The 24,329-nt window shown below is 41.4% G+C and overlaps 3 protein-coding genes and 1 non-coding gene across 4 annotated transcripts; 3 read left to right on the top strand and 1 right to left on the bottom strand.

The window, feature by feature from the left end:
* The first annotated feature begins 3,056 nt into the window (after positions 1-3,056).
* Positions 3,057-7,544, top strand: LOC125900739 (syntaxin-11-like). Its single transcript, XM_049595926.1, has 2 exons — positions 3,057-3,197; positions 5,898-7,544. The coding sequence occupies exon 2, from the start codon at positions 5,900-5,902 to the stop codon at positions 6,758-6,760; it is 861 nt and encodes a 286-aa protein (XP_049451883.1). The 5' UTR covers positions 3,057-3,197; positions 5,898-5,899; the 3' UTR covers positions 6,761-7,544.
* Positions 7,545-7,720: 176 nt separating this feature from the next.
* Positions 7,721-12,131, top strand: stx11a (syntaxin 11a). Its single transcript, XM_049595300.1, has 2 exons — positions 7,721-7,948; positions 10,387-12,131. The coding sequence occupies exon 2, from the start codon at positions 10,392-10,394 to the stop codon at positions 11,268-11,270; it is 879 nt and encodes a 292-aa protein (XP_049451257.1). The 5' UTR covers positions 7,721-7,948; positions 10,387-10,391; the 3' UTR covers positions 11,271-12,131.
* Positions 12,132-12,693: 562 nt separating this feature from the next.
* Positions 12,694-12,775, top strand: trnal-uaa (transfer RNA leucine (anticodon UAA)). Its single transcript has one exon. It is a non-coding gene; the product is annotated as a tRNA-Leu (tRNA).
* A 3,300-nt stretch (positions 12,776-16,075) lies between these two features.
* Positions 16,076-23,397, bottom strand: fbxo30a (F-box protein 30a). Its single transcript, XM_049595298.1, has 3 exons — positions 23,202-23,397; positions 19,248-21,314; positions 16,076-19,112 (listed from the first exon to the last, which is right to left on the bottom strand). Exons 2-3 carry the CDS (start codon positions 21,258-21,260, stop codon positions 18,909-18,911), a joined length of 2,217 nt encoding a protein of 738 aa, XP_049451255.1. The 5' UTR covers positions 21,261-21,314; positions 23,202-23,397; the 3' UTR covers positions 16,076-18,908.
* Positions 23,398-24,329: the final 932 nt, after the last annotated feature.

The following is a 24,329-nucleotide window of genomic DNA, read 5'->3' as shown; positions in this document are numbered from 1 at the left end:
TTGGCAGATTTACAATCCCCAATTAAGAAAAGATTCTTGGCACTTTCACAATGAACTGTTTCTCCGCGTTGTCGTAGCCTACTTCAGTCTGCTAGTCCCGAACCTCTGATTCACCTTATAACAGGCTCACTTCCTGACTGGTAAACAGGCAATTCTACATCTAAAACTCATGCAACACCGTTTATAGATAAATAACAAGCTGCTCAAATCAGAACCAGCTGACTGAAAACAGATAACTAGATTTAAACTAGAGCTTTGACCTCGTAATGTTTTATGGGTTGTGTTTGATGCAGGAATTAAGTGATTATATGGAGATTAAAAAAAAAATGCAAGAAATAGAGTGTCAAAATTAATGAAAATATGAAGATATTGTTCTTTTTTAAATAGTTGGAAAAAGGTTCAGGAAAATGTAAAGTCATGTATGGAAGTACCAATTCTCCAGTTAGTTTTTGAGCTTATAGCCTCTGATTTGTTAGTTTTTTTTTATTATCTGTCTTTTTCTTTCATATTCTATCCGGGGACCTTTTTTAATCATTTAGTAAACTGACTAAAAGACATATTTCATTAATTTGTCATATTATATTCGATGCATAACAATAACAGTACAGAACAGCTCATAAACTATACGATGGACCCAAATAGTGGACTCAGTAACTGCAGGAAGTTTGTGTAAAACAGTGATCAGGATTAATTTTGAGCAGATAATTACCTGTGAATCATCAGAGATGAGTTTTTCTGATATTTGAGGAACTTTTTATACAATTCTCTGTCTGTATTATCTTTTTTTTTTTTTTTGTACCAATCATTGCATACCAGTCATCTGCGTCTTTTTTTGACAAATTCAGTGTTTTCTTCTCCTTGGCACTTGGCCATCCTTGTACTGTATTAGCTGTTTGGTTGTTTTAACTGCATCATTTTTTTTAACATAGGACAAAGCTGATTAGCAGAGAGTGAAGGCTCTGTGAATATAGCTTGTGTTCAGGTCTAAAACAGTACAAAACACATGTACATGCGAATGCCCAATGGAGTGGGTGCTGGACCAAAGAAACATCTTGCAAAGTAAGTAACAGTTAAGTTCACACACCAAGTAGCCCCCATTTAGGAGAATTTTAATGCAGACATAAATTTTAAGTTTATATCATGAATAACACACTAAATTTTAAAAAATAACAAACAATTTAATACATTTAATAATAATAATAATACATGTAACACTTTTCAAAACAAATGTGACAAACACACAAGACAATAAAAACAGTTAAATTAAGCAGGAATACAAACAATGAATATCTGCAAATAGTAAAGTGGTAACACAAAGTGATAAAAACAGGTAAATGTAAATAATTGTGTATAAATATGTACATGCATCCACACAAATAGGCACATATATAAATATACCCATATACACACATGCTCTGTGCACAAGATTCAGCAGACATATGCACAAAACACATATATTTATATACAAACACTTAACATATTCGACCTTCCTAAAAAGACATGTTTTTTAAAAGTGGATACAGATGTAGATCATATTTCATTTAGTTTTCTTAGGAGAAATGATTGAAAGGTCAAAAGTAACTCTACTATACATATATATATATATATATATATATATACATTTTAGTCTTTTTTTAAACCCTTAAAATCAAGACGTTCTGGGGTCAGAACCCTCATGTTGGGAACCAGTGTATCAGTGCATATTGGTTTATCTGAACTGAACTGAAGATATGTAGCCTTATGACTTTAATTCCTTTGTTTTATTACACTAACACCTGTGAATATCATGCAAACACAACCAAAGAGTTATTTCTCATTTACCAGGCGTTAAGACTTTTCCTCCTGAAAAACCTTCTTACCCGAGCTTAACTAGTGTGAACTAATACACAGACTAAAGTTGTTGGGGTGATCGTCCACTTGAGGATAGTTCCTGAACTGCATGTTACAGAGAGCACTGTTGTGTTGCTGACATCTGCTGGACAAAATAAATACTGCGTTTTAAAGTTCACACTTGAAACTTTCAGACTAAACCATAGACGCATCCTCTGATTTACTGACGTACCAAAGAACTTTAACTTGGTTTAATGTTGTGGACTGAGAGGTAAATCATGAATAAATATCTGTAGATGACAGTAGTAACCAGGTAAACTGCATGAGGGGGCCAAGTCTTAACCAGGTAACCCCCACAAGAGGGGGGATAAATGAAACAGAAAGCCTACATTGTGTTATGTTGTGGTTTTGGGGGGATTTTACAGACTCATTCACGCTGTTCTCTGCTTTCTTCACCATCTAGTTTCATTTTCACACTGGAGGAGTGTGCATCTACAGCTTAGTGACACATCGACCAAAAAAAAAAAACCTTTTGAGAAACAGAGCCAGTGTGACTCAAACTCATGGAGGCCAGTGGAAATTACTAATCACATACAAGCCACTGCTGGGAATGACTATCGCACAGCTTCCTACGCATCAACTGAAACGTCCATTTTCCATATATATACTTCTATTTCTGGCTGCATGACTTACAATCATCTGACAGTTGGTTTCACAAGACTTTAGTGAGATTACATTTCATGACACCAAAAAGACAGGTTATAAAATATATGGCTGCACATGAGTCAAGGCAGACTGACCTCTGCAAGACTTCATCATTTTGTTATCACATATGAAAGCTTCAGTCCAACCCCTTTTGGGAGATAACATATCTGAAGTACTTCCTCTTTATTTTTTTATCCACTGTCAGCGTGTTTTGACATCTGTCTATGATGATATCTCACATATTTGCTTTTATGTGCTATTTTTTTTTCTTGTCTTACCTTAACATGAGTCTCTTTTCACAACCCTTTCATGAAGAAAATCTATCAAAAACAAAAGTGCACGCAGGTGACAGATGCCCCGAGAATGTAGTGAAATGTTAACAAAATATATCAGTCGTCATCTTCATGATGAATGCTGGAGAGGCCTCATGCCACTGTACGTCACGCCGTGCCTCCATGTGACACCACTGGAATGCAGAAAGTTTTGTTTGTAAAAAACCTTTCCTCTTCAAACCGGTGTACGAGCAGTGATGTTAACATTGTGAAAAAAATCGTTCACTGTGTCTTCAGTCATCTTGCTGCCTGTTGGACAGAACAACCATTTCTATGATCAGCTTAAAGAGACTGCAAACTGCATCTAAAGATAAATAACTGCTCATACAAGTAAGATATATACATATTCTACATTTGTTAGGCTTGTCTGAGAGGGTATGTTAAGTTAAATCTTAGAAAATCTGACCTTAAAACACAAGAGCAGGCAAGAAAGCCTAAAATTGAAGCCTCTTTTCATTGACTATGTGGAGGAAGTGTGTAGAAGATAATAAGAAATGTTTATTAATCTTTGTGCAAATAAACAAACCAGACTTCCTTGTGTCACTGGTTTATGGCTGCGTTTTCTCAGGCTGTTCAGGATTACTGATTCTGTGTCCTTTGCTGTTTGTGTTGAGTTCCACGTTTACGTATCTCCACTTACTTAAAACCAGATTACATACATGCTTAAATACTTTTATACTATACTTTTCTGCTTAAAAACCTGCTTGGTGAGTCCTGAGGGTAGATTAAATATCCTGGCAGATGAAGTGCATTCATTTGAGATCACATGATACTGAGGAGGTACAAAATGCTCACGGCCACTTTATATATCAATTACAAAAGTGTGTGATTGTTGTGTACTTGGCTGAGTCCAGGCCTGTTTGACGTCATCAATCAGGAAGTATTTATGACAAGTACAGGCTTGATGGTTGTAATGAGTCTTTTCGTCTTACCTGTGGTGCTCTTTATGAATCTAGATTGTTTTGGTGTGAGCTGCAGAGTGTTGGAGATATCAGCTGTAGAGATGTCTGCCTTCTCGCCAATATAATGGAACTAGATGGCACTCAGCTTGTGGTGCTCAAAACTCAACAGCAATGTCTCTTTCCAGAAATCATGACCTGGTTACTCAAGATAATCCACAGACCTTGTTGTGAGCAGATATGTAGGAACTATTTTCTTGCTACCAAACTACACCCACCAACCGTATCACAGAAGGAAGTGTGCGTCTACTGCTCGCTCACCTAGCACCACTGAGCTAGCTAACATTACAGCTCAGTCGAGGGGGAGGTCATTAATGTTTACATCTCATCCTGTCATGAGCACGAGCCTCTCGTCCATGAGTAGATGCACACTTCCTTCTGTGCAGTGATACAGCTCGGGGGTGTAGTTTAGTAGAAAGATAATATGCCTTACATGCCAATTTTTAATTCAGCTATAAATACAATCATAGTTATCAAAGTATGGACAAAACATTGGCCTCAGTGGAGTTTTCAAGACTGAACAAAAGAAAATATAAATAGAAAATAGAAAAAAAAATATTGCTAATAAATGTATCTAGGAAGTCATAAAAGTGCTGATACAAGGAGCCCGGTCTCACTCCTAAGTCATCGAAATCTGGCACTTGGGCTGTGACTTGTAGCGTCAGAAACCAACAGAAAAAGGCGTTGTTTAACGTCAGCATGATACGCGGCTGGTCACTTAAAGTTTAACAACGCCCAGCAGTGTCAGGGGGAAATACGGCGGGACAAGGACGAAAGTTAAGATGGCAAAAGTCCAACTGGGGTGGGTGGGAAGGGTGGTGGATGGGTCCAACAAACACCAACTTTCACTCGAGAGAGCAGTTATTGCGCCCCATAAGATTGTAAAGCCAAACCCTGCTCTTTTTTCCTAAACCTAACCACGTGCGTTTGTTGTCGAAGGACAAAAAACGTCAATACGCAGTGTTGTACTGACGTAGTGTGTTTATTTTGAAGAAGACTGTATGTAGACGGTGAATTTCCTTTGAAAATGGAAGCGTATTTTGAAAGAAGACAATATATGTAACAGGCTTAACTTGACACCGTGTCCCAGAGTGTCAACAACTAACGCACCCAGGGTACCTTGCACGTCATATTTGAATGTGGAAACTCCATGACCAAATGTCAATATGTGACAAGGTCGAAGTGAGAATGTGTTGATACAAGACATATCAGCTGAATGTTTAGTGACAATGTATTTCAGTTGTTTTCCATCACAATAAGCAGTTTTGCTATCCACTATCCACTTGTAGTGACTGCAGCATTTTTTCTTATCACCTTTTGTAACATTTAACTGAAATCAGGACCTTTCCCTAACCTTAACTAAAAGTATGTGCTGCTGACACAAGACAGGAGTCTAGACAAAGAACCAGGGGTGGTGGTGTCAAGGTCCGGCACTTTGTACACCCATCATCCTGCCCAGCTGCTTCATTTTAAAACCGATGCGGTACATGGATGAAACATTGTCTCTTAACATAATCCAGGCAGTAATTACACTGCCACAACAACGTAATTTAGAAAGCAATTAAGTGACATAAAAACATAATTTCTCCGAGACGGAGGGGTTGTGTCACAAGAATGAGTCTCTCGTCCATGAGTAGATGCACGCTTCCTTCTGCAGAGTGATACGGTTGGTGGGTGTAGTTTGGTAGAGAGAAGATAGTTCCCATGTGAACCTGCTCACAACAAGGTCTGTGGATTAATTTAAGTAACCTGATCATGATTTCTGGAAAGAGACAATGCTGGTGAGTGCAAGCTGAGTGCCATCTAGTTCCATTATATTGGAGAGAAGGCAGACTTCTCTACAGCCGATATCTCCAACACTTGGAAACACACACCTAAACAATCTAAACTGATAAATAGCACTACAGGTAAGAGGAAAAATATGTATTTGGACTGTCCCTTTAGGACCTCCTGTAACAGTCCTAACTCCCAGCCTGGGAATCACTGCTTTATTTTACAAACATAAAGGAGAGATCTTTGCGGTCACTGTGTATCAAAAATCTCTTTTTGTCTTTTGTATCCTTTTCTTCAGACATGAGAGACCGGCTGAAGCACCTCCATCAGGCGCAGATTGACTCTGATGGTTTCACCACAGTGGATCTGGATGATTTCTCAGCACATGAGGGATCAACAGCATCATCTACTGACCAGGACCTGGATAGTGTCCTGCAGGAGGCCCAGGGGATCCGTCTGGAGATCCAGCAGATCCAGAACGACATCAGTGAGCTGAAAGATGTGAACTACCAGGCACTGAACAAGAGCTCAAACCCTCTTGCTTCAAAGCGGGATTCAAATGCAATCGGGGCAGATATCAAACGCAGGGGAGAGGCTGTGCTGCAGCGGCTGCACATGATGAACGCTCTCATAAGGGAACTAGAAGACCAGCGTGGCAGCTCTGACCCCACAGCACGCATTGCTCGAACACAGTACCAGTGTCTCAGCAATGCCCTGCGGGAGGTGATGTTCAGCTACAATGACGCAGAGATGGCCCACAGGGATGCTTGTAAACGGCAGATCCAGAGGCAGATGGAGGTGGTGGGCAGGGAGGTCAGCGAGAAGGAGCTGGAGGATATGATGGAGAGCGGGGAGCTGAACGTGTTCACTGCCCAGGTGGAGGGCAAAACGGCACGCTCGGCTTTCCTGGAGATCAAGAGCCGACACAAGGAGCTGCTGGAGCTGGAGAAGAGGATCGAGGGGATCCAGCAGCTGTTCCTGGATGTGGCTGTGCTTACGGAGGAGCAGGGTTTAGCCTTGGAAAACATCCAGAAAAACGTCCAGAATACTGGAGTGATGGTTCAGCACGCTGTGTTTCAGCTGGACAGAGCCACTGCATCTGATAAAAACAACCCCTTTAAGAAGCTGTGTTGTGGCTGCTTTCCTTGTTATAACAGTTAAAACTTATTAGGACCCAGACCCAGTTAACTAGTCCATGTTGTAAAAACTAAAAGAACAATGCATTAAAATATCCTTGGAGGGTGGCACAGACCTCCATGTCCTCGTCAACAGTATCCTGCCTCCTGTTAGGTACCAGAATGAAATCCTCAGAGCAACTGTCAGACCTTACACTGGTGCAGCGTGCCCTGGGTTCCTCCTGGTGCAGGACAGTTCCCGGCCTCATGTGGCCAGAGTGTGTCTGCAGTTCCTGGGTGACAAAGGTATGATGCCATCCAACTGAGCAGCTATGGGACGTTATGTATCGTGCATCTGATGCTGTCAAGTACCTCCACAGACTGTCCAGGAGCTCACTGATGCCCTGATCCAGATCTGGGAGGAGATCCCCCAGGACACATTTTTCAACTTCAATAATTCATTCATTTCGATCTGATGTGTGATTTAAATGTTCCTTTAATTTTTTGAGCAGTGTATTATGATATGAAGTATAGTAAAGCACTCATATGGTCATTTTGTAGTATTATGAGTACTTTTATTTTTGATACTTTGAGTACATTTTGCTGAAGATACACACTTGCACTAAGTGATATTTTTAATACGGGACTTTTACGTGTAATGGAGTATTTTCACTGTCTGCTACTTTTCCTAACAGCCACCAACTGGATTTGATGGCGAGAATATTTTGTCCAAGTGCTGTTTTCTGCTGTTATTTTTATGTCATATTGTTTTTATGTTAGTGTTTCCCCCATGTTTTCATCCTGACAATAAACTGTTGGACCCCTCAGAAGTCTGAAAAGTATTTAAACGCCTTTTGCGCACATGCCAAACGCTCAAATCCACCTACGCGCTTTTGATATTCATAAACCACCATGCTCTGATGGCAGTTTATTAAAGATCTTGTGTGTGTGATGGATGGATCGCCCTCTTCCTGGACTCAACCCGGTGATGTGTGTGAACTGTGGGGAGGAGAAGGCGTGATCTTCCGCGTTAGTACCTGCTGCAAGCTGTATCAGTGTGTCAGTGTGACTGCGAGACGAGCTTAAAAACACTGACAGAGAGATGACTCCTGCACGTGTTGAAATTTAGGGCGATAACGGAGAGAAAAAAAAGAGGAAATGAGTCTTTCCGTGGTCACCTCTTCTGCTTTAGCGACTTTAATGGTGTAGGACCGCCGGGGGAGAACGCAGTAAGGTATGTGTGCTCTGTGTTTTATTGAGTGCTTTGAGGTATATGGACTAAAATCATCGATTCATAGAGTCATAACTCGATTATTACTACACCATTGTGGTTGTTTCAGCCAGTGGTGCTTTAAGGTTTGTTAACATGATTAATTTCCTCTTATAAAACTTGTTTTTAACATACATACATCGCACTAAAGTAACAGTAAGTCTCGATGGAAAATAACAGTATTGAGTCGAGGCTCTGTCATTAATTGACCATCTGAGATAAAAACGTCTCAGCTGAGGAAGTAACAGTTTCCTCCTCAAGAGTTTAACCAGATACTCATCTGTGTGTCTTCAGAAAGTACATCTAAACTACTAATGGATCTCCAGGCTAAAATAAAATGTTTGCTGAAGCCTTAACCTTGGTTTTTAAAATAAAGAATAAAAAGGATCTTGATTTTCTCCAAGTTATATAAAAAAAGGGCCTCAGTATAGTGAGCAGAATATTTCTACTCTCTAAAAAAGTAAAAAAGAGCACTAGACACACAACACTATATTTAAAATGTAAAATAATAAACCATAGGAACTACAGCTGTCGATACAGCTCATTCACAACATCTACTGTACATTCCCTGTGCGGAAGAGACCCCAAGGGGAAAATTTGACATAAAAAGTGTCCCTATTTTCTCTTGTGGTAAACTAGATGTTCTCTAAATTAAACATGACATCTTTCAACCCTCTAGCATGATGGAGGGATATAATAGATATAATAAAACATGAAGTATTTACATCTTTTATTTAAAGTAAAGTACCAGTGGCTACGACACTGTAAAAAAAATATGTGCTGCATTTAAAATGCACGTAGACGTAGAGAGGTATTATTAGTAAAATAAATGGAGCCTGTGACTGTCTATTTAATATAATGTTGTTGTCTTTTAGAGTAGTAGGTTGTTAATGCAGATGCATCATTGTAAAAGCAGCATTTGACTTGTAGCTGGCTCAAGATGGAGCAAGTTTTAACTACCTTGTAAATGGTTTAGTCCAGTGGTTCCCAGCCTAAGGGTGGGGCCCCTCCAACTAGTCATAAATAAATCTGAGGGGTTGTGAAACAGTGTATAGAATGAAAAACAAAGTTCTGCTACACAAATTTGTACATTTGTTTGGAAATTTTGACAGTTTGCTGTTTGATAGAGGGGTACATAGGAAAACCTGTTTAAAATAAGGAATAGATTCCGTTCCCACTGACAGTAGACCAGAGCTGTGTGTAGACGTGCCTTTCTCTTTTGTTTGTTTATCTCTCATGTGTCACATTTGATATAAGAGGCGCGCCTGAACACAGGGTTCGTAAACAGTACAAAGCAGCATGGAGGCCAGTTTAGATGTTACAGTGGTTACTTCTTTCTTTTATATATGTATGTCTGTTACTTATTCCAACACATTCTCACTCCGACCTCGTCACATATTGGCGTTTGGTCATGGACGTCCCACGTCCAGATATGACATGCAAGGTACACTGGGTGCGTTGGTTGTTGACATTCTGGGACGCCATGTCAAGTTCTGCCTGTTACATGCATACACTTCTTTCAAAATACACTTCTGTTTTCACAGGAAATTTACTGTTTACTTACAGTCTCTTTCAAAATAAATGCACTACGTCAGTACAACAATACAAATTGACATCCTCCAACAACTAACACACGTGGTTAGGTTTAGTGAAAAACAACTGGGTTTGGCCGAATAATATCACAGGATGCAAATGCTGCTCTCCCTTGTGAAAGTTGATCTTTGTTGAACCTATCCATCACCCCTCTCAGACTTTTGCCACCTTCACTTTTGTTCTTGTGCCGTTCTTTTTTCATCAGTGTCTGATGCCAAAAGTCACTGCCCAAGCACTGGACTGGGCTCAGTCTTTTCTTTCAAACAGTGCTGCCTAATTTTGAATGATGTACCAATGCACTGCTTGTTTGAATATGGGCAGTAAGTTGTGACACCACATCATAATGTAATGCTGAAAAAGGGGCTAAATTAGCGCATCCACCGGGGTGTTGTATATCCACCACTGCTGATCAGAGCTGGAGCCGATAAATAACTACTGCAGCTTCATTTGACCTGGAAGTGAATGCCGAGTTAACCTTTCCATTTAAACACAAACCCAGATGCTGGTAGGTGTTAGTTCGTTTTTGTGCAGTGGGAAAGAGGCTTTAGTTGGACACAGTAACTTCCTGGAGTCACCACTGGTTCCCTTGCAACTGCTCAGAGCCATGAAATATTGTGGCTCGTATAACACTCTGTAAAATGGTGACTTGCTATTTTACACTCTGTTTTTTTTGAGTGAATTGAACAATGATGTAACACGTTATCTAATGAGCTTTAAAGGTGCTTGTAGGTAGATTTTCTATTTCTATTATTTCTCTCAAAACTATCTAGAGTTCAGAGGTCAATAAAAACTCCTGACTCTTGTTGCAGGTGAGATGAGGGACCGACTGACTGAGCTGCAGGGCTTCACCTTCACGCCTGCAGTGGAGGAGAGCAGGCCTGAGGAGAACCACACTGCTGAGGATGTGGAACTGGTGCAACAAGCCATCGTGTTTGAGGGAGAGGACGTGATGGACGGCATCTACAAAGAGGCCCAGGCGCTAAGGAAGGAGATGATGCTGCTCAAGCTGGACGTGAAGCGTCTCGGGAAGCAGAACACCAGGTTCCTCACGTCTGTCCGGAGGATCAGCAGCATCAAACGGGACTCTAACGCGCTCGGACGGGACATCAAGGCCAGAGCGGAGGCCATTTACGCTCGGCTGGAGAAGCTGGGGAAGCTGAGCAAAGAGCTGGAGGAGGAACATGGGCCTACATCAGCTGTGGCTCGCATGGCACGCTCACAGTGTATTTCTCTAAACAACGCCTTCCACGAAGCCATGTCTGAGTACAACGAGGCTGAGATGGTCCAGAGGGAGAACTGCAAGACCCGCATCCAGAGGCAAGCAGAGATCATGGGCAAGGAGGTCACCAGGGAGCAGATTGACGAGATGATTGAGACGGGCAAGTGGAACGTCTTCTCGGACAATCTCCTCCTGGAGGGGAGGACTGCCAGATCCGCTCTCAACGAGATCGAGAACCGACACAAAGAGCTGCTGGAGCTGGAGGGCCGCATCAGGGACATCCACGAGCTTTTCTTCCAGATGGCCCAGCTGGTGGAGGAGCAGGGCTGCATGCTGGATAACATCGAAGCAAACGTGGGTGCGACTCAGGACTATGTCGCCAAGGCCACGATTCAGATCAAGAAGGCTGTGAAATACAAGAAAAACAATCCATGCAAGAAACTCTTTTGTTGTTGCTTCCCTTGCTGCAACTGACGCAGCATCAGTGTTATTTTTATCTCAGTGTCACAAGTTTCTCAAGATTAGATTCAAATCCGCTTCCTATGCAAAGATTCCTGCAATATACTGCTTTAATTTGTGTATTTATTCGACTCAGATGAAGCACCGACTTCATTTTGATGCAACAGTAGTGTCCAAATTTCACACTGTATTATCGTTTCAGCCGAGGAAAGGCCGACATTTCAAACCACACACACATATGCAAATGTATACAGTGAGATAGGGGTGTTATTTCCTGATTGTTACTGAGAGCAGCATGCATGATTGCTGCAAAGACACCATAACATGTGAAACTGAAAAATTAAAGACATTTACGTGACAAAATGATGCAGAAAAGGCACAAACTGGTGCATGTAAATCACTAGAATGCAGGAAATCAAGTGTTTAATGCTCTGAATTTTCTGGCAGAGGACCCCCAAACCTACAGTTTCATGTGTCCCCGCCCCCAGTGTTGACACAAAACCAACACCCTTGCTTTGTAATGCTGTATGAGATATTTAAGTAATGTAAATACATGCCTTATTATGGCTTTTTAATATATCGAGACTAGGTTTCACAGCTCCTCTGTAAACTGGAACTTTAAGTAGGTGTATTTCTTTGTACAGCCATTGCTTAACAAGTCTTTAGAAACACATTGCACACAGCAAAGCCTCCGACTGTGGTTAGCCGGGGAGGCAAGATAGATTTGTGTGGATTGTGCAACATGTCGGCCACCCCATGAAAAGTTATCAGCAGCATAAAGGCCAGGGCTTGTCTTTCTCAAGTTTTTTTATGCTTTACATGACAGAAACTTGTGTAATCCTCCACTTTTCACAGATTAAACAGTGTCGTCTTCAATCCCGTGTCCTCCTGTAGCTTCACTGACTGTGCCTATCACTGGCACGCAGTCAAAGGCAATCACATTTACGCGATAGGGGAGGTTTTCTCAGATTGTCCCAAACAAAAGGGCTCCACAATTAATGTGTACATGGGTGTTTGCTCAAGTCGTCAATACAGAATAGGAAACTAATCAGGTCGGAGTGCTCTGTGTTTGCACAGCAGGCCTGTGTCATTATCCTCTGAGTGCAATGATAGTAAAATGACAAAGACCTTTATTCTCCTGTGTGAGGCAGTGCATCACCCACTGGGGGATTCCCAGTTATCACCAGTGAGGCTCTGTGACTGAGACCATCATGACTCTTCTTACTGGTCATGAGAGACACCCGTGGATGTTTTCAGAGTCCTCTTCTCTGTGTTGAAATGAGTTGCAGGGCTGCACTTCCTCAGCAGCGTTGTGTGGTTTGCGGTGGGCACTTACCGGCAGCGTGACTTGGCACTGTGACGTCATATGCGTACTTAGGTAGACTCACCTGAGTGACTTCTTGGCGTCATACAGGTGATTATAGTGAGAGTATATTGTACCAGGATGGCCGAGTGGTTAAGGCGTTGGACTTAAGATCCAATGGACGTAGTCCTCGTGGGTTCGAACCCCACTCCTGGTAGCAACCGGAAGTTTTAACCTGATCACGTGTGAGATTCATGGAGGATGGATTTAACTGCGAACATTGAGTTATTGCACCAATATCTTAAGTAATCAAACAGTAAATAAATACAGGAGTACACAAGTGAATTACGTGCAGGAATAGATGAATATGGAATCAAAATACTCACTCGTGATTTAATAAATACACAAATATGCATATAATGATAAATAATAAATAAATACACCTGTTTAATTATAATTATTTATTTATTTATTACCGTATTTATTGTAGCACTTTGGCTATTTCTGATTTCTGTATGTATGCAGTTGTTATTTACGCACGTATTCCTGTATTTATTTACACATTTATTCATTTATTAATACTTGCCTCATCTGTCCTTCTCCATATCACCCTGCCTATAAAGAGAGCTACCGACTGCCATCACGCAAAGTTTGTGTCAACACACAGAAGTTTCCATTGGCTGTATTTACGCTCTTATTTATTTTATAATTACAGTTCACATCCCTGTGTTTTATTTACCTATGGCTGGACCTTCACATGAACCACAGTAGTCACAGTACCCAGTGAGTCTAACAACAGCTAATTATAGGCTACCTGTGTTTGTCCTCTGAGGTCATTAAAGTAACAAACCTGCAGACAATTAACGAACCACGGAGGCTGAGACACTGAGAGGGGAAACACCCTGACTCAGCTGAGAAACTGTGAGTAGGTTATGAAACTGTGTTTCCTTTTGTTAAGGGGATTTTAGAGGTAAATATGCAGCACACTTTAATGTGTACCTTGGCGTTTAATCAGTGTTTGAATGCGTTGTCTGGTCCAAATGTGCGTAAAACGATAGCGTAACCTCAGATATTTAAAACGCCATTCCTCCTGTGTTGTCTGACATGGTGCTCTAACACAAGAAAATAGCAAAAAAAAATTCTGACACGGTAAAAATGTTTGTTTACAGCTGTGGTATAAACAAACAAGAAGAATAGTGACACATAATTCCAATTTATATGGTTAGACACACTTTAAATTGTCTTTTTTTGTGCGTCACTCAGTTGCACGTGCTTTATCTTTAGGTTCTGCTTAAAAACTGGACTAGCCTTTATCATAGTGACCGTGCACCGTGTATTTACATTAGAATAAGACAAACCTAAAGTCATGCTGATTCATTACAGTGAAGGGTGTGCACTAACGTTTCTGTATCAGAATCCTTTCCATCTGATGAGGTTAAAATGTGTGGATCTGGCGCCATCTAGCGTCATGTAGGTAGAACCCATAATTTTAAATTCCGGAAACAGGATGTATGCACACTGGATTGAAGTTCCAAAAACTTCAGCCTTATTTAAATATAATTTTTGCAACTTTTTTCTTTCTTTACATTCAATAAGTATAGAAACAAAAGTATTTTGTACTGGCCTTTTTACATGCTGTCAGCAGGATCTTTAGTAGATAGGTATCACCTTTACTTAGTCTATCAGGGATATGTCCAAGACAAAGGGATGTGAATGTTGTACTGATGTTACAACCCATAGTTTTTTAAATTATTGTTGCTACTTCCTTCCACAAAGTCTGAATAGAAGGACAAGACCATTATATATGAGAATGGTTGACCATGATTTCTCCACATTCCCGCTTGCAGCAGAGCTGGTTGCCAGTTTGTTTAGACTTCTGTTTGGACGTGATGAAAAAGCAAATCAGGTTTTTCCAGCAGAAGTCTCTCCAGGTCCAGTAGTTAATGGAGGGCGACTGTGTTTCCCAGGCATTCAACCATGTCGTCAGTTATTTCAATGCCCTGCTTTTTCACCATCGTTGTGTCACATAGTCTGTAGTGTCCTTATTCAGAGATGTGATGCCAGGGTATGCTTGCTGATTAAACCTTTTACAACTATTTTTGATTTTTGATAATTTAGCCTGTTGGTCTTAATGTTATACATTGTTAAATATTTTGTATTGACAGAATCTGATGCATTTTGTTGCCATGCATACCTCGCATTTTGTCATATTGACCATTAGTAGGGTTGGATCGCTGCTTTTTTTCTTGTCTCATAAGGTTTTAGGAACTTAAATCCAGTGCGCTAATACTTTCCACTTTTTTTCTTCAATCAATGTCTTATCCTGTTCCAACTTAAAGGAATACTTCACCCACAAAATGACCTTTTGAGTATGTATTAGTCATGCCCTGTTACCTTGAAACTTTGAATTCATAAAGAAAACTTTATCTCACATGCCTTCACAGAAAAATACAACATATTGATTGATTGGGGGCTATGCCAAACAGCAGCAAAACTTTATCAAAACATCCGTTTGAAAACTCTCACACAACTCGTGCAGTTTAAACCAAGTCTCATTTATCTAGTTGTACACTCAGTACTTCCCACACACATGCATTTTCACTAAAATATATAAACTATTTAAAACTGGAATTCAAGTTAAACCTACTTATGCTCTCTCCAAACCAGACCCCAGTGCTTTTTTAGTGAAAATTTGTGTGTTTGGGAAGTACTGAGCATACTGCTGGATTAATGATACTTGGATTATACTACATGAGTTGTGAGAAAGTAAGTCAACAAATGTTTGATGTAGGTGGCATAGTGATGCAGTGGTTAGCACTGTCGCCTCACAGCAAGAGGGTTCCTGGTTCAAAGCAAGGGTGGAGGAGCCCTTCTGTGCAGAGTCTGCATGTTCTCCCTGTGTCAGCGTGGGTTTCCTCCAGGTGCTCCAGCTTCCTCCCACAGTCCAAAGACATGCAGGTTAATTGGTGACTCTAAATTGTCCGTAGGTGTGAATGTGAGTGTGAATGGTTGTCTGTCTCTATGTGTCAGCCCTGTGATAGTCAGGTGACCTGTCCAGGGTGTACCCTGCCTCTCACCCAATGTCAGCTGGGATAAGCTCCAGCACCCCAACTACCTGTAACAGGATAATCGATTACAGAAAAAGAGTGAATGAGTGTTTTGATATAGTTTTGCTGTTGTTAAACATGATCCCCAATCAATCAATATGTTGTCGCATGGAGGCATATGAGGAAAAAAGATATTTCTTCACAAATTCAAGGTAACATGACATTAAACAAATGGTCATTTAATGGGTAAAGTATTCCTTTACACACAGGCTTAGATGTGCACACAATTACCTTCTTGCAATTTCTACTCTGTTAACACTTTGTCAGACGTAGACTAAACCTATTAGTGAATTACGCTGAAACAAAGCACTGTGAAGCAGGTGATCTGTCGTTGCACAGCAGCAGAACATTCGGGCCTTGAATTCACGTGGTTGAGAGCTTCTTGCAATAAGAGGTAAAAGAAATCCACATTTAAAAACCAAGAGCCTCTTTATTAAAATGCTTCAAAGGTCAAACAAATGAAGCTGGCATATGATGGTGAAAAACACACGTCAGCAGGAGTGAGAACAAAACTTAAAATGTCAAGTGTTGATACACTCCAGGTGCCTGTGAAGACTATATCACTGAAAACACAGAGGAAATACATTTATCTTAATGTTTATGAACCTCAATAGAGCAAAAGACTGATTTAATTAATTCAACTCCACCCACTAAACCTGAAGAATCAGGACATGTGATAAGTTCATTATGACACAAGCTTTAAATATGTAACAGGTTATAGAAAATCGATGTACTGTGCCTGAGAAATAATCTGTATGAATGAGTCTGCAACTGGACTGACCGAACATTTCCAAAAGACATCAAACTCACATGCAGAACGTGAGGGAGTAAAAATTCCTGCTACTTGAGCAAAGACAGCCCCTCGGCATTATAATTCAGCTTTTACAGTACATGCCTTCATGTGCAAATCAATAATTCAAATACAAATCTAGACATTACAGAGGCAGATCCTTTTTCTTCTTCAAAATAAAAGTACCAGTACAAAAAAAAATAAGAAAAGAACCAAACATGGATTGGGACTTGTCAGAGTAAAAAGACAGCTTAGTTACGTTATCACTTGGGCTTTATATCAGAAAATATAAAAACAAAATCCCACAAATTCCTCAAAGGAATTAGTTACTTTTCTGTGACATTTTCTACCAAAATCCACATTTCACAACATTTTGACTTTCTCATGTAAGTGAGTAAAATCTCATGTGCATGTGTTTTTAGACCTTATTTCTTAATCCAACCTAGAAATCTAATTCAAAAGGTGTCTGATCACTCCAAAGAACAATCAAGCAGCATTTGCGCCGACAGCCTATTTCAGTTACTCGGTTATAAACATGACACCATTGGGTGACAAACATGTAATTTATTAGTCCAGCACTGCAACACACACTGTTACGTTATTATAATACTGAGCGGTACACCAGTCAGTTTGTCTAAGACCCCACAATAATCAAGTTGCCGACAAGTCGTCACGTCGTTCTCAGCAATTTCGTCAACTACACGCAACCTACTGTGACACAAAGCTTAATGCTACAACCCTGAGACGCCAACAACATCTGAACACAGTGGACATGTAGTGACAAAAACATATGATAAATAATGCGTACGGATATAATTAGTGATGCTCATTACTGGAGGGAAGCGTGTGCCCGTTATATATCTGAACACCTGGCCTGCAGGGTTTTATGAGGTCTGACACTGAGGGAGGCAAACCGAGCTGACCACAGTCACTGATGGATTCTTATATTCGCTGAGTACATTCATTATTTTAGATGCTACATTTAGATCTTTTTATGAAACCTTTAAACAATTGCTGGTTAAAAGTAGCTGGTAGAACGGGCAAACCACAAGCCAACTGCAGCTGAGAACGTACTGCCATGTGGCCAGTGAACACTGTTACATCATCTCCCACCTGACTAACATGCCAGCGCATTAGTCAGAGGTGAGATAAAAGCAAGATGGACCACCTTTGTTACTGCTTTAACATGCCAACCCACACTACATTTAAACACTTAATATGATGATGGTGACATGCTTATGCTGGTTAACAGAAACCCCACAGTGAATACAGTATGACCATCCTGTAAAGTGGCATACATTGCGCACCGCAACCACAGATGTTTGGTCAGTCTTAAAATGTGTAATTAAAGCCATGAAATCTATGAGCCTGTTTACACCTGGGATTATCGTGCGTCTCTGTTGATCCTATCACATGTGTGAACAGCTCTGTCTGTCTATTCACACCTGGTATTACAATGTATCTCCACATGCATCTCGTGTGGCCGCTTGTGATTGGAGCTCTCTTCCCTGCTCTATATGCAAATAAACATGTGAATCATTTCCGCTTGCAAAGACTGAAAAGTGCTGTTCTTTTAAACCCATGGGAGGTTAGTCGTGCTAAACACACACTTACAGTCCCTACTATTTCAAATTAGTAAAATCTTATTTAATAGTGTTGACAGCCCTTGCTTGCTTCCCTTCCTCTGTTGCACTGCTGAGAGAATGTGGCCACATGCAGCCCAAACCACCTCTAGAGTGATCAGATCTCAAGATGCAGTAAGGACGCATTTTGGTGCATTCACACCTGTACTTGAAGCTGTCCACTTGTGATCCAGTCACCTAGGACGCATGTTAATACCAGGTGTAAAGCGGGTCTATGAGCTTTAAGCAGCACACGTGGTCACTCTAGGTATCAGGATAAGATATAAAACCGTGCAAGATACCAGTAAACTGTTCCAGCTGGAAGCAGCAAAGAAATCTCACTGAGATGTTCTCACAACCTCATGACTATAAAATCAAGTTCATCATAAGTTAAGGCTGTACTCTTACTTCCATGGTAGCACAGTACTGACTTTTTGATATAAAAATAAAAAAAAAAATCTACATCAAAACATCTGATTATTTACACAATGTCAGAGTAGATATGGCTACAATGTCAGCACACTGGTATTCATAAATCCATCAGAGTGGAAGATACAAAGCAAGCAATTTAATCTGCCGATCTATAATTGCAGCACATCAGCATCCGCTGAAGGATAAATCGGCCCACTACTGGCTTTGTCTTATTTAGGGGAGTGAAGATTATTTCCATTGTGAAGAAAACGACCAACAGTTTATAATGTTCAACCAGGAGTTATCATTTTGAGGCTGGAGGAGACTAATGTCTGTAAACACTGGAGGAAATACATGTGTATTTGAGTTCAAATGGTCTCAAGAAAAGTCCAAAAGATGACTTCATCTTTCAAAGTCACTTTAAGCTACTGGTTTGAGAACTGAGCGTAAACACCTTCCCTCTTTTGTGAGCTCCCTGGTGAAACACATGCATGGCAGGGGGATCGCCTCTTCCCGACGAGAGATTGTATTGAACTTGCACTTCTTGAGGTGGTCGGCCATGCTGGCGATGTTGGCAAACTTCCACTCATTCACTGTACCGAAAGCTGTGCTGAATCGCCACACCTGAATGGCAAACAACAGAGAATCAATCAGTTACTTCTCATGTTGTGACGCTGTACAGCTGCACCATAGTTCCACAAAGAAAACGAGTTATATTGGTTAACAGATGTGTTTTTTAAAATGTGAAAACTGACTCACCTTGTCTGTGATCTGCCATGATGGAGACCCATCAGCACGCCGTTTCTTCTCCCACAGCAGGACGACCATGCCACGCATCTGGAGCAAACTAGCACACACATCCCTCATGGTGCGGGACACTCTGGACAGTTGGCACAAGCTAAAGCTGTCCAGGAAGCTTGCTACATGTTGCAACACCTCGAAAGGTAGGCTGCTGAACTGATCAGTCCTTGGACCATAGCGGAAGTTTCTTCTTGGGTAGTTCTCCCCATTTCTTAAGGGCAAACCGGGCTGAACTCCAAACGAGCCAAGGTGTCTGTCATGGATGATTCTGAAGCCCTGTACAGATGGGCAGAATCGTCTTTGGGAGTAGGTGCAGCCATAGTAGGCCAGGGGGCAGCGCTGCTCCATCCAGCCGTTGAGTCCGGCATGAATATCTCCGTGAACGTTCTTGAAATGAGACGAGAACTCATCCCGCCGGAACAGCTGCCCGCACACGAATGTGAACATGGAGCGCTGCTTTGTTTGGTATCTAGCTACACATTCGAGCACCAGGTCCAGCCTGAGAGTGTGGAAGGGGCTTGGATTGGAGAGCTGTGGGCTGGCGTGATCGCAGGCTGAGGCCGAAGCAATGTCTCCCACCATGGTGTTGGTTGCAAGAATGGCTGAAGGAAAGGAGAATGTCTGAGTACCAAAGTCGATGTGGTAGCCATCAACAAACCTGCTGTCTGAGATTCCTCTGCCTCCTGGAGAGTCGCCGAGGCAAAAGAGCAGAGCTGCAGTGATGAGATCAATGCCATGGAGGCCCATGGGGTCATCTGCTACTTCCAGGTCAGATGTGTCTACTGCCTTGTCCTCCATCTTTGTTCGAAACAAGTAAGGGTCTGACAGCAGAGCCCGACGTCCATTAAATGTAAACATACTTATTCCTCTGAGCACTTCTACATTCTGTAGTTTACGCTCCAAACACCGATACCTGAGTTCAGTAGGTAAGTGTTGTAAGAAGTTATTTCTCACATGATCAGACAGCAGGAATGGCATTGGATGTGGAACTGGTGCTTGCTGAGGCACAGGAGGTTCCAGTGCTACAACAGGCATGTAATTCTGAGGCATCTCTGGCCAGACAAGGTTGGAATCATTTATTGGCTCTTCAATAATGTCTTCCTTCTCTTCAAAGAGCAGCTCTACAAAATCATTTTCTTCTGCCCAGCTAATACCATCTTCTTCTCCATCTGTCCCGACTGCACAGTCCACTCCACCAACCGCTCCGAGCTCACACTCTGAATCAGAGTCACTCTCCTGCATGTCCACATTCTTCCCACCTTCAGCAGCATAAACATTCTGACTATCACCATTTTCCCCATTGTGTAGTGCTCCATTCTTATCAGTCTTTTCCCCGTTTAAATTTCCAACAATTACATCGATATCCTTTGAATTAGTGAGGATGTCCAAAGCCGCTGCTAAACTTCTGCTCGTCTCAACTGAGGCTCTATACAACCCATTATAGGGCTCCTCTTCCATTTCAACTGTTACATTACCCAACACTGTCTCTGATAGACTTGAAGCTGTGGCCATTTTGTCACTTTCATCCGCTTCTTTATCTCCATTCTTTGACACTGTGGTTGTGACCTTCAGTGACTCTAACAACATCCTCTGATCCTGCAGGGCCAAAGCCATGTCTAGCTGCTCCACCTCATCAAAGTCTTTGCTCAAGTTTTCATAGGACTTGCGATCAGCGTAGCTCACAGGCCAGCGGTTCCACTCCATAGTGCAACATACGATACTTGCTGGGCAGATCTCAAGATGTTGTGCCATCTTAATCCTTGCAATAGTGAATGGGCAGCCAAATCCACTGTTAAGGCATGGCAGCCGTTCATATGGACACAGTAAACGGTGTTCCTCTAGTTTGCATGAGTGAAAAACTGCCCCACAGACTAGAGGACAGCCGATGAGGTCACAGCAAACACCCGCCTCTGGTCTCACCATGCACCTTCTGTTGATGCATTTAAGGCAGTGGGAGTGCATGCTCTCCATGTTTGCTCCTTGCCCAACTGGTTCTGGCAGGGAAAAGGGGTGACGTGTTCAACCCTGAAACAAAATCAACAAAAGTAAATGTATCTTACAATTCTTATGAAACCAAATACACGTCACGGTAACAACATTTTTTTTAATAAGCACAAAAAGCAGTCAGCTCAAACCCCCATTCCCGAAAAAGCCCAGTGTGCTGTGATTGGTCAGTGTTTTTGGGTCTTCCACATCTGTGCTCTTGCCGTCTCTGCGCCATCATTGTAGCCAAAGGAATGACTGTAGCAGCACTAAATGGCAGTTTTAAACTTTATAGATTGTTTCACCGGAATTGCATCGCTAGGCAACAGTGTGGGTTCATATTTACTTCCTGTCAGCTGGTGTCATTTGCATACACTGCAATATGTCTCAACAGGAAATACAAAGGGACCCATTCATAATTTTGATGTCACAATACTTATTTAAAATCACTCTGCATCACGTACATAAAATCAAATTGCACTTAGCAAGCTCTGCCTCAAATATTTAGATAAGTGTGAGCTATATTTATAATATTTCCACCTTTTTACCCCGCCATCTGGGAAATTGAAACTGTTATATCAAAGCCACCAGACTCCATTGATAAAAACAGTAGTTGCAGAACACTGGAGTTGCTGGTTTATGTGAAAGGAAAAGTGCTGAAAATGTTGATATATAGTCTACACTTAGGCTGCTATTGATTTTTTTAAACGTGGCTAAAGATGTTTTGCAGCAGCCACCTCCACAGCAGCACACTGCTTTGCTTCTGTGCCAGTAGATTTAGTTCATCAAACATGATAGCAAAGTCACACGTTACATGAAATAAGCATGGCAGAAATGTCAGGTCAGACCATCATGTTTTACGACATAGCTTTAAATGTTACAGTTTCAGCTGAAAATAACAACAGAAATCAGCAATGTTGCTGATTTAACATCTCTCCACGAGTGAAACCAATTGCCAATTGTCTACCTGGTGATTCAGTGATTCTGTCTGGAGCTAGAGCTGTGACATCACAATAACAAGGAAGCCCTGATGGCTTGTTTGAAGGCACAGTTTCTGAGTACAGCCTATTTGCCTTTATCTGTGAATTGAGCATTTGACACTATAACAATATTTTTACAGCACCTGCCTGATAATTAACAAAAAGACCTGGAAATCTAGGTCTTTATGATATGGGACCTTGAATGCAACCCTCCAACATGACACATGAGATCCCATGTCTTCACACTTTGTTGTCGCTTTGCATGTTTACTACATCTTAAGGCTGTTCCGTAACCTTTCACAACACCCCTCTTAGGTTTCATGGCGACACCGGTATTTCCATGACTTGTGGGCAAATTTGACCCCTCACCTTCAGTCTCTAAGAACTGCCCTTCACTTGGAGTTTGATGCATTTCAACATTATATGCAACGTTTTGTCTACCTGCCACAACAGTCCAAGAAGGTAAACACCTGTGAATCATCAGCCTGGGGCTTATTTGGTAGTGTTACATGTGTGCACGATAATGGACGCAGGCTACAAACACACCAAACAACGACTTACAGAGCCACAATAGTGTTGCAAGTCCAAACCACAAAGCCACACAGGAGAGCTATTGTTCGAGTCTTTGCAGCCATCGCCAGCAACAGCTAGTTAAATTACGCAAGCGTAGCTGGCAAGTTAGCAAACAGCTAAAAACACAAACAAACACAGCAACAACCGGCTTTAACAATTCTTAGCACTTATAATCCTGGCAGCAATAATATCGTAACAGTCACTTAAACTATGAGATGTAGTTTTAATGATAACTGCGCATGGAAACCTGTTAGTCGATAAATCAAAAAACTTTAAACAAAAGCACATCAACAACATGGCCATCCAGTTAGCATTAGCTGCTAAAGTTCGTTAGCATACTCAGATAGCTAGCTAGTAGCTTCTGGAAACTGCTTACCCGAGTTATGGGGTTTTCCAGGTGAATGTTACCAGGACTTCTTTACTTAAATCAGCGCCGGCGACATCAGCAACGTGGAAACTACAGCTACATAACCATCTCACAGTATTTAATGTGTCTAAATCTTCTTATGATATGAACCGGCTGCAGCTGGTTCTCCGGCTCTGAGTCCTTCGCTGTTCTGAGTCAAGCGGCGTTTGTGTTGATCCTGGTGCTCTGTGGGACGTCGCGGTGCTACGTCATCACGCAAATGGACATGGTCATATTTAGGTTTATGGACGCAGACCTGTGAGAGGGCACTGAAATAGACAGACTGGGGAATACCCTGAGGACTGTTTTACACGGAATCACTCACGAAGCGTCTGTGCTGTTATTTCTGGATATTAATGGATGCAGATTCTCACCAGGCAACTGTCACTTTACCTTTACACACTTTACTTACTGCTTTACAAACGGTTAACACCCCTGTGTGCATGTGTTTATGTAGGTTTACATTCAGTTTACTCATTTGCAATTCTGTCTGCACAAATGTATAGGCCATAGTCAATTCAGGTTTTGATTTTACTTAATTTCTTTTTTATAGATATAACTTTATTTGTATAGCACTTTTCAATATAAATAACGAAGTGCTTTACAGCATAAAATATCAGCACACACTCAATATCAACACAAAATACATACAAATTAAACATTACATCAACTTAAACATTACTTCATAAAGACCTTCCTGTAAAAGTGTGTCTTGAGGAGCGATGTAAAATGAGGAACAGACTCTGAAAACCTGATTTCCTCAGGCAAATCGTTCCAGAGTCTAGGGGCCCTGATTGCAAAGGCCCTGTCGCCTTTTGTTTTCAGCCTAGACCTTGGAACAGCTAGCAGGGCCTTATCAGCGGATCTCAGACTGCGAGCTGGTTTGTGTGAGGATAAAAGGTCTGAAATATAGACAGGGGCTAGCCCAAGTCTGGCCATAAAAACAAAAGAATTTTAAAATCAATCCTAAATTGAACAGGCAGTCAGTGCAGGGATGCTAAAACAGGGGTGATGTGGTCACATTTTTTAGACCTAGTTAAAAGCCGAGCTGCAGCATTTTGAACTGACTGTAGATGGTGAAGTGATTTCTGGCTGAGA

This window comes from Epinephelus fuscoguttatus, linkage group LG14 (assembly GCF_011397635.1).
Source record: "Epinephelus fuscoguttatus linkage group LG14, E.fuscoguttatus.final_Chr_v1".
Classification (NCBI taxonomy): domain Eukaryota; kingdom Metazoa; phylum Chordata; class Actinopteri; order Perciformes; family Serranidae; genus Epinephelus; species Epinephelus fuscoguttatus.
This window is presented reverse-complemented; position numbering and strand designations above follow the sequence as displayed.

Coding starts and splice junctions, on each gene's coding strand:
- stx11a (XM_049595300.1), top strand. CDS start 10,392: ATGAGGGACCGACTGACTGAGCTGCAGGGCTTCACCTTCACGCCTGCA.
- LOC125900739 (XM_049595926.1), top strand. CDS start 5,900: ATGAGAGACCGGCTGAAGCACCTCCATCAGGCGCAGATTGACTCTGAT.
- fbxo30a (XM_049595298.1), bottom strand. CDS start 21,260: ATGGAGAGCATGCACTCCCACTGCCTTAAATGCATCAACAGAAGGTGC. Junction 19,113..19,247: donor CATGGCAGATCACAGACAAG/GTGAGTCAGTTT, acceptor TTTGCCATTCAG/GTGTGGCGATTCAGCACAGC.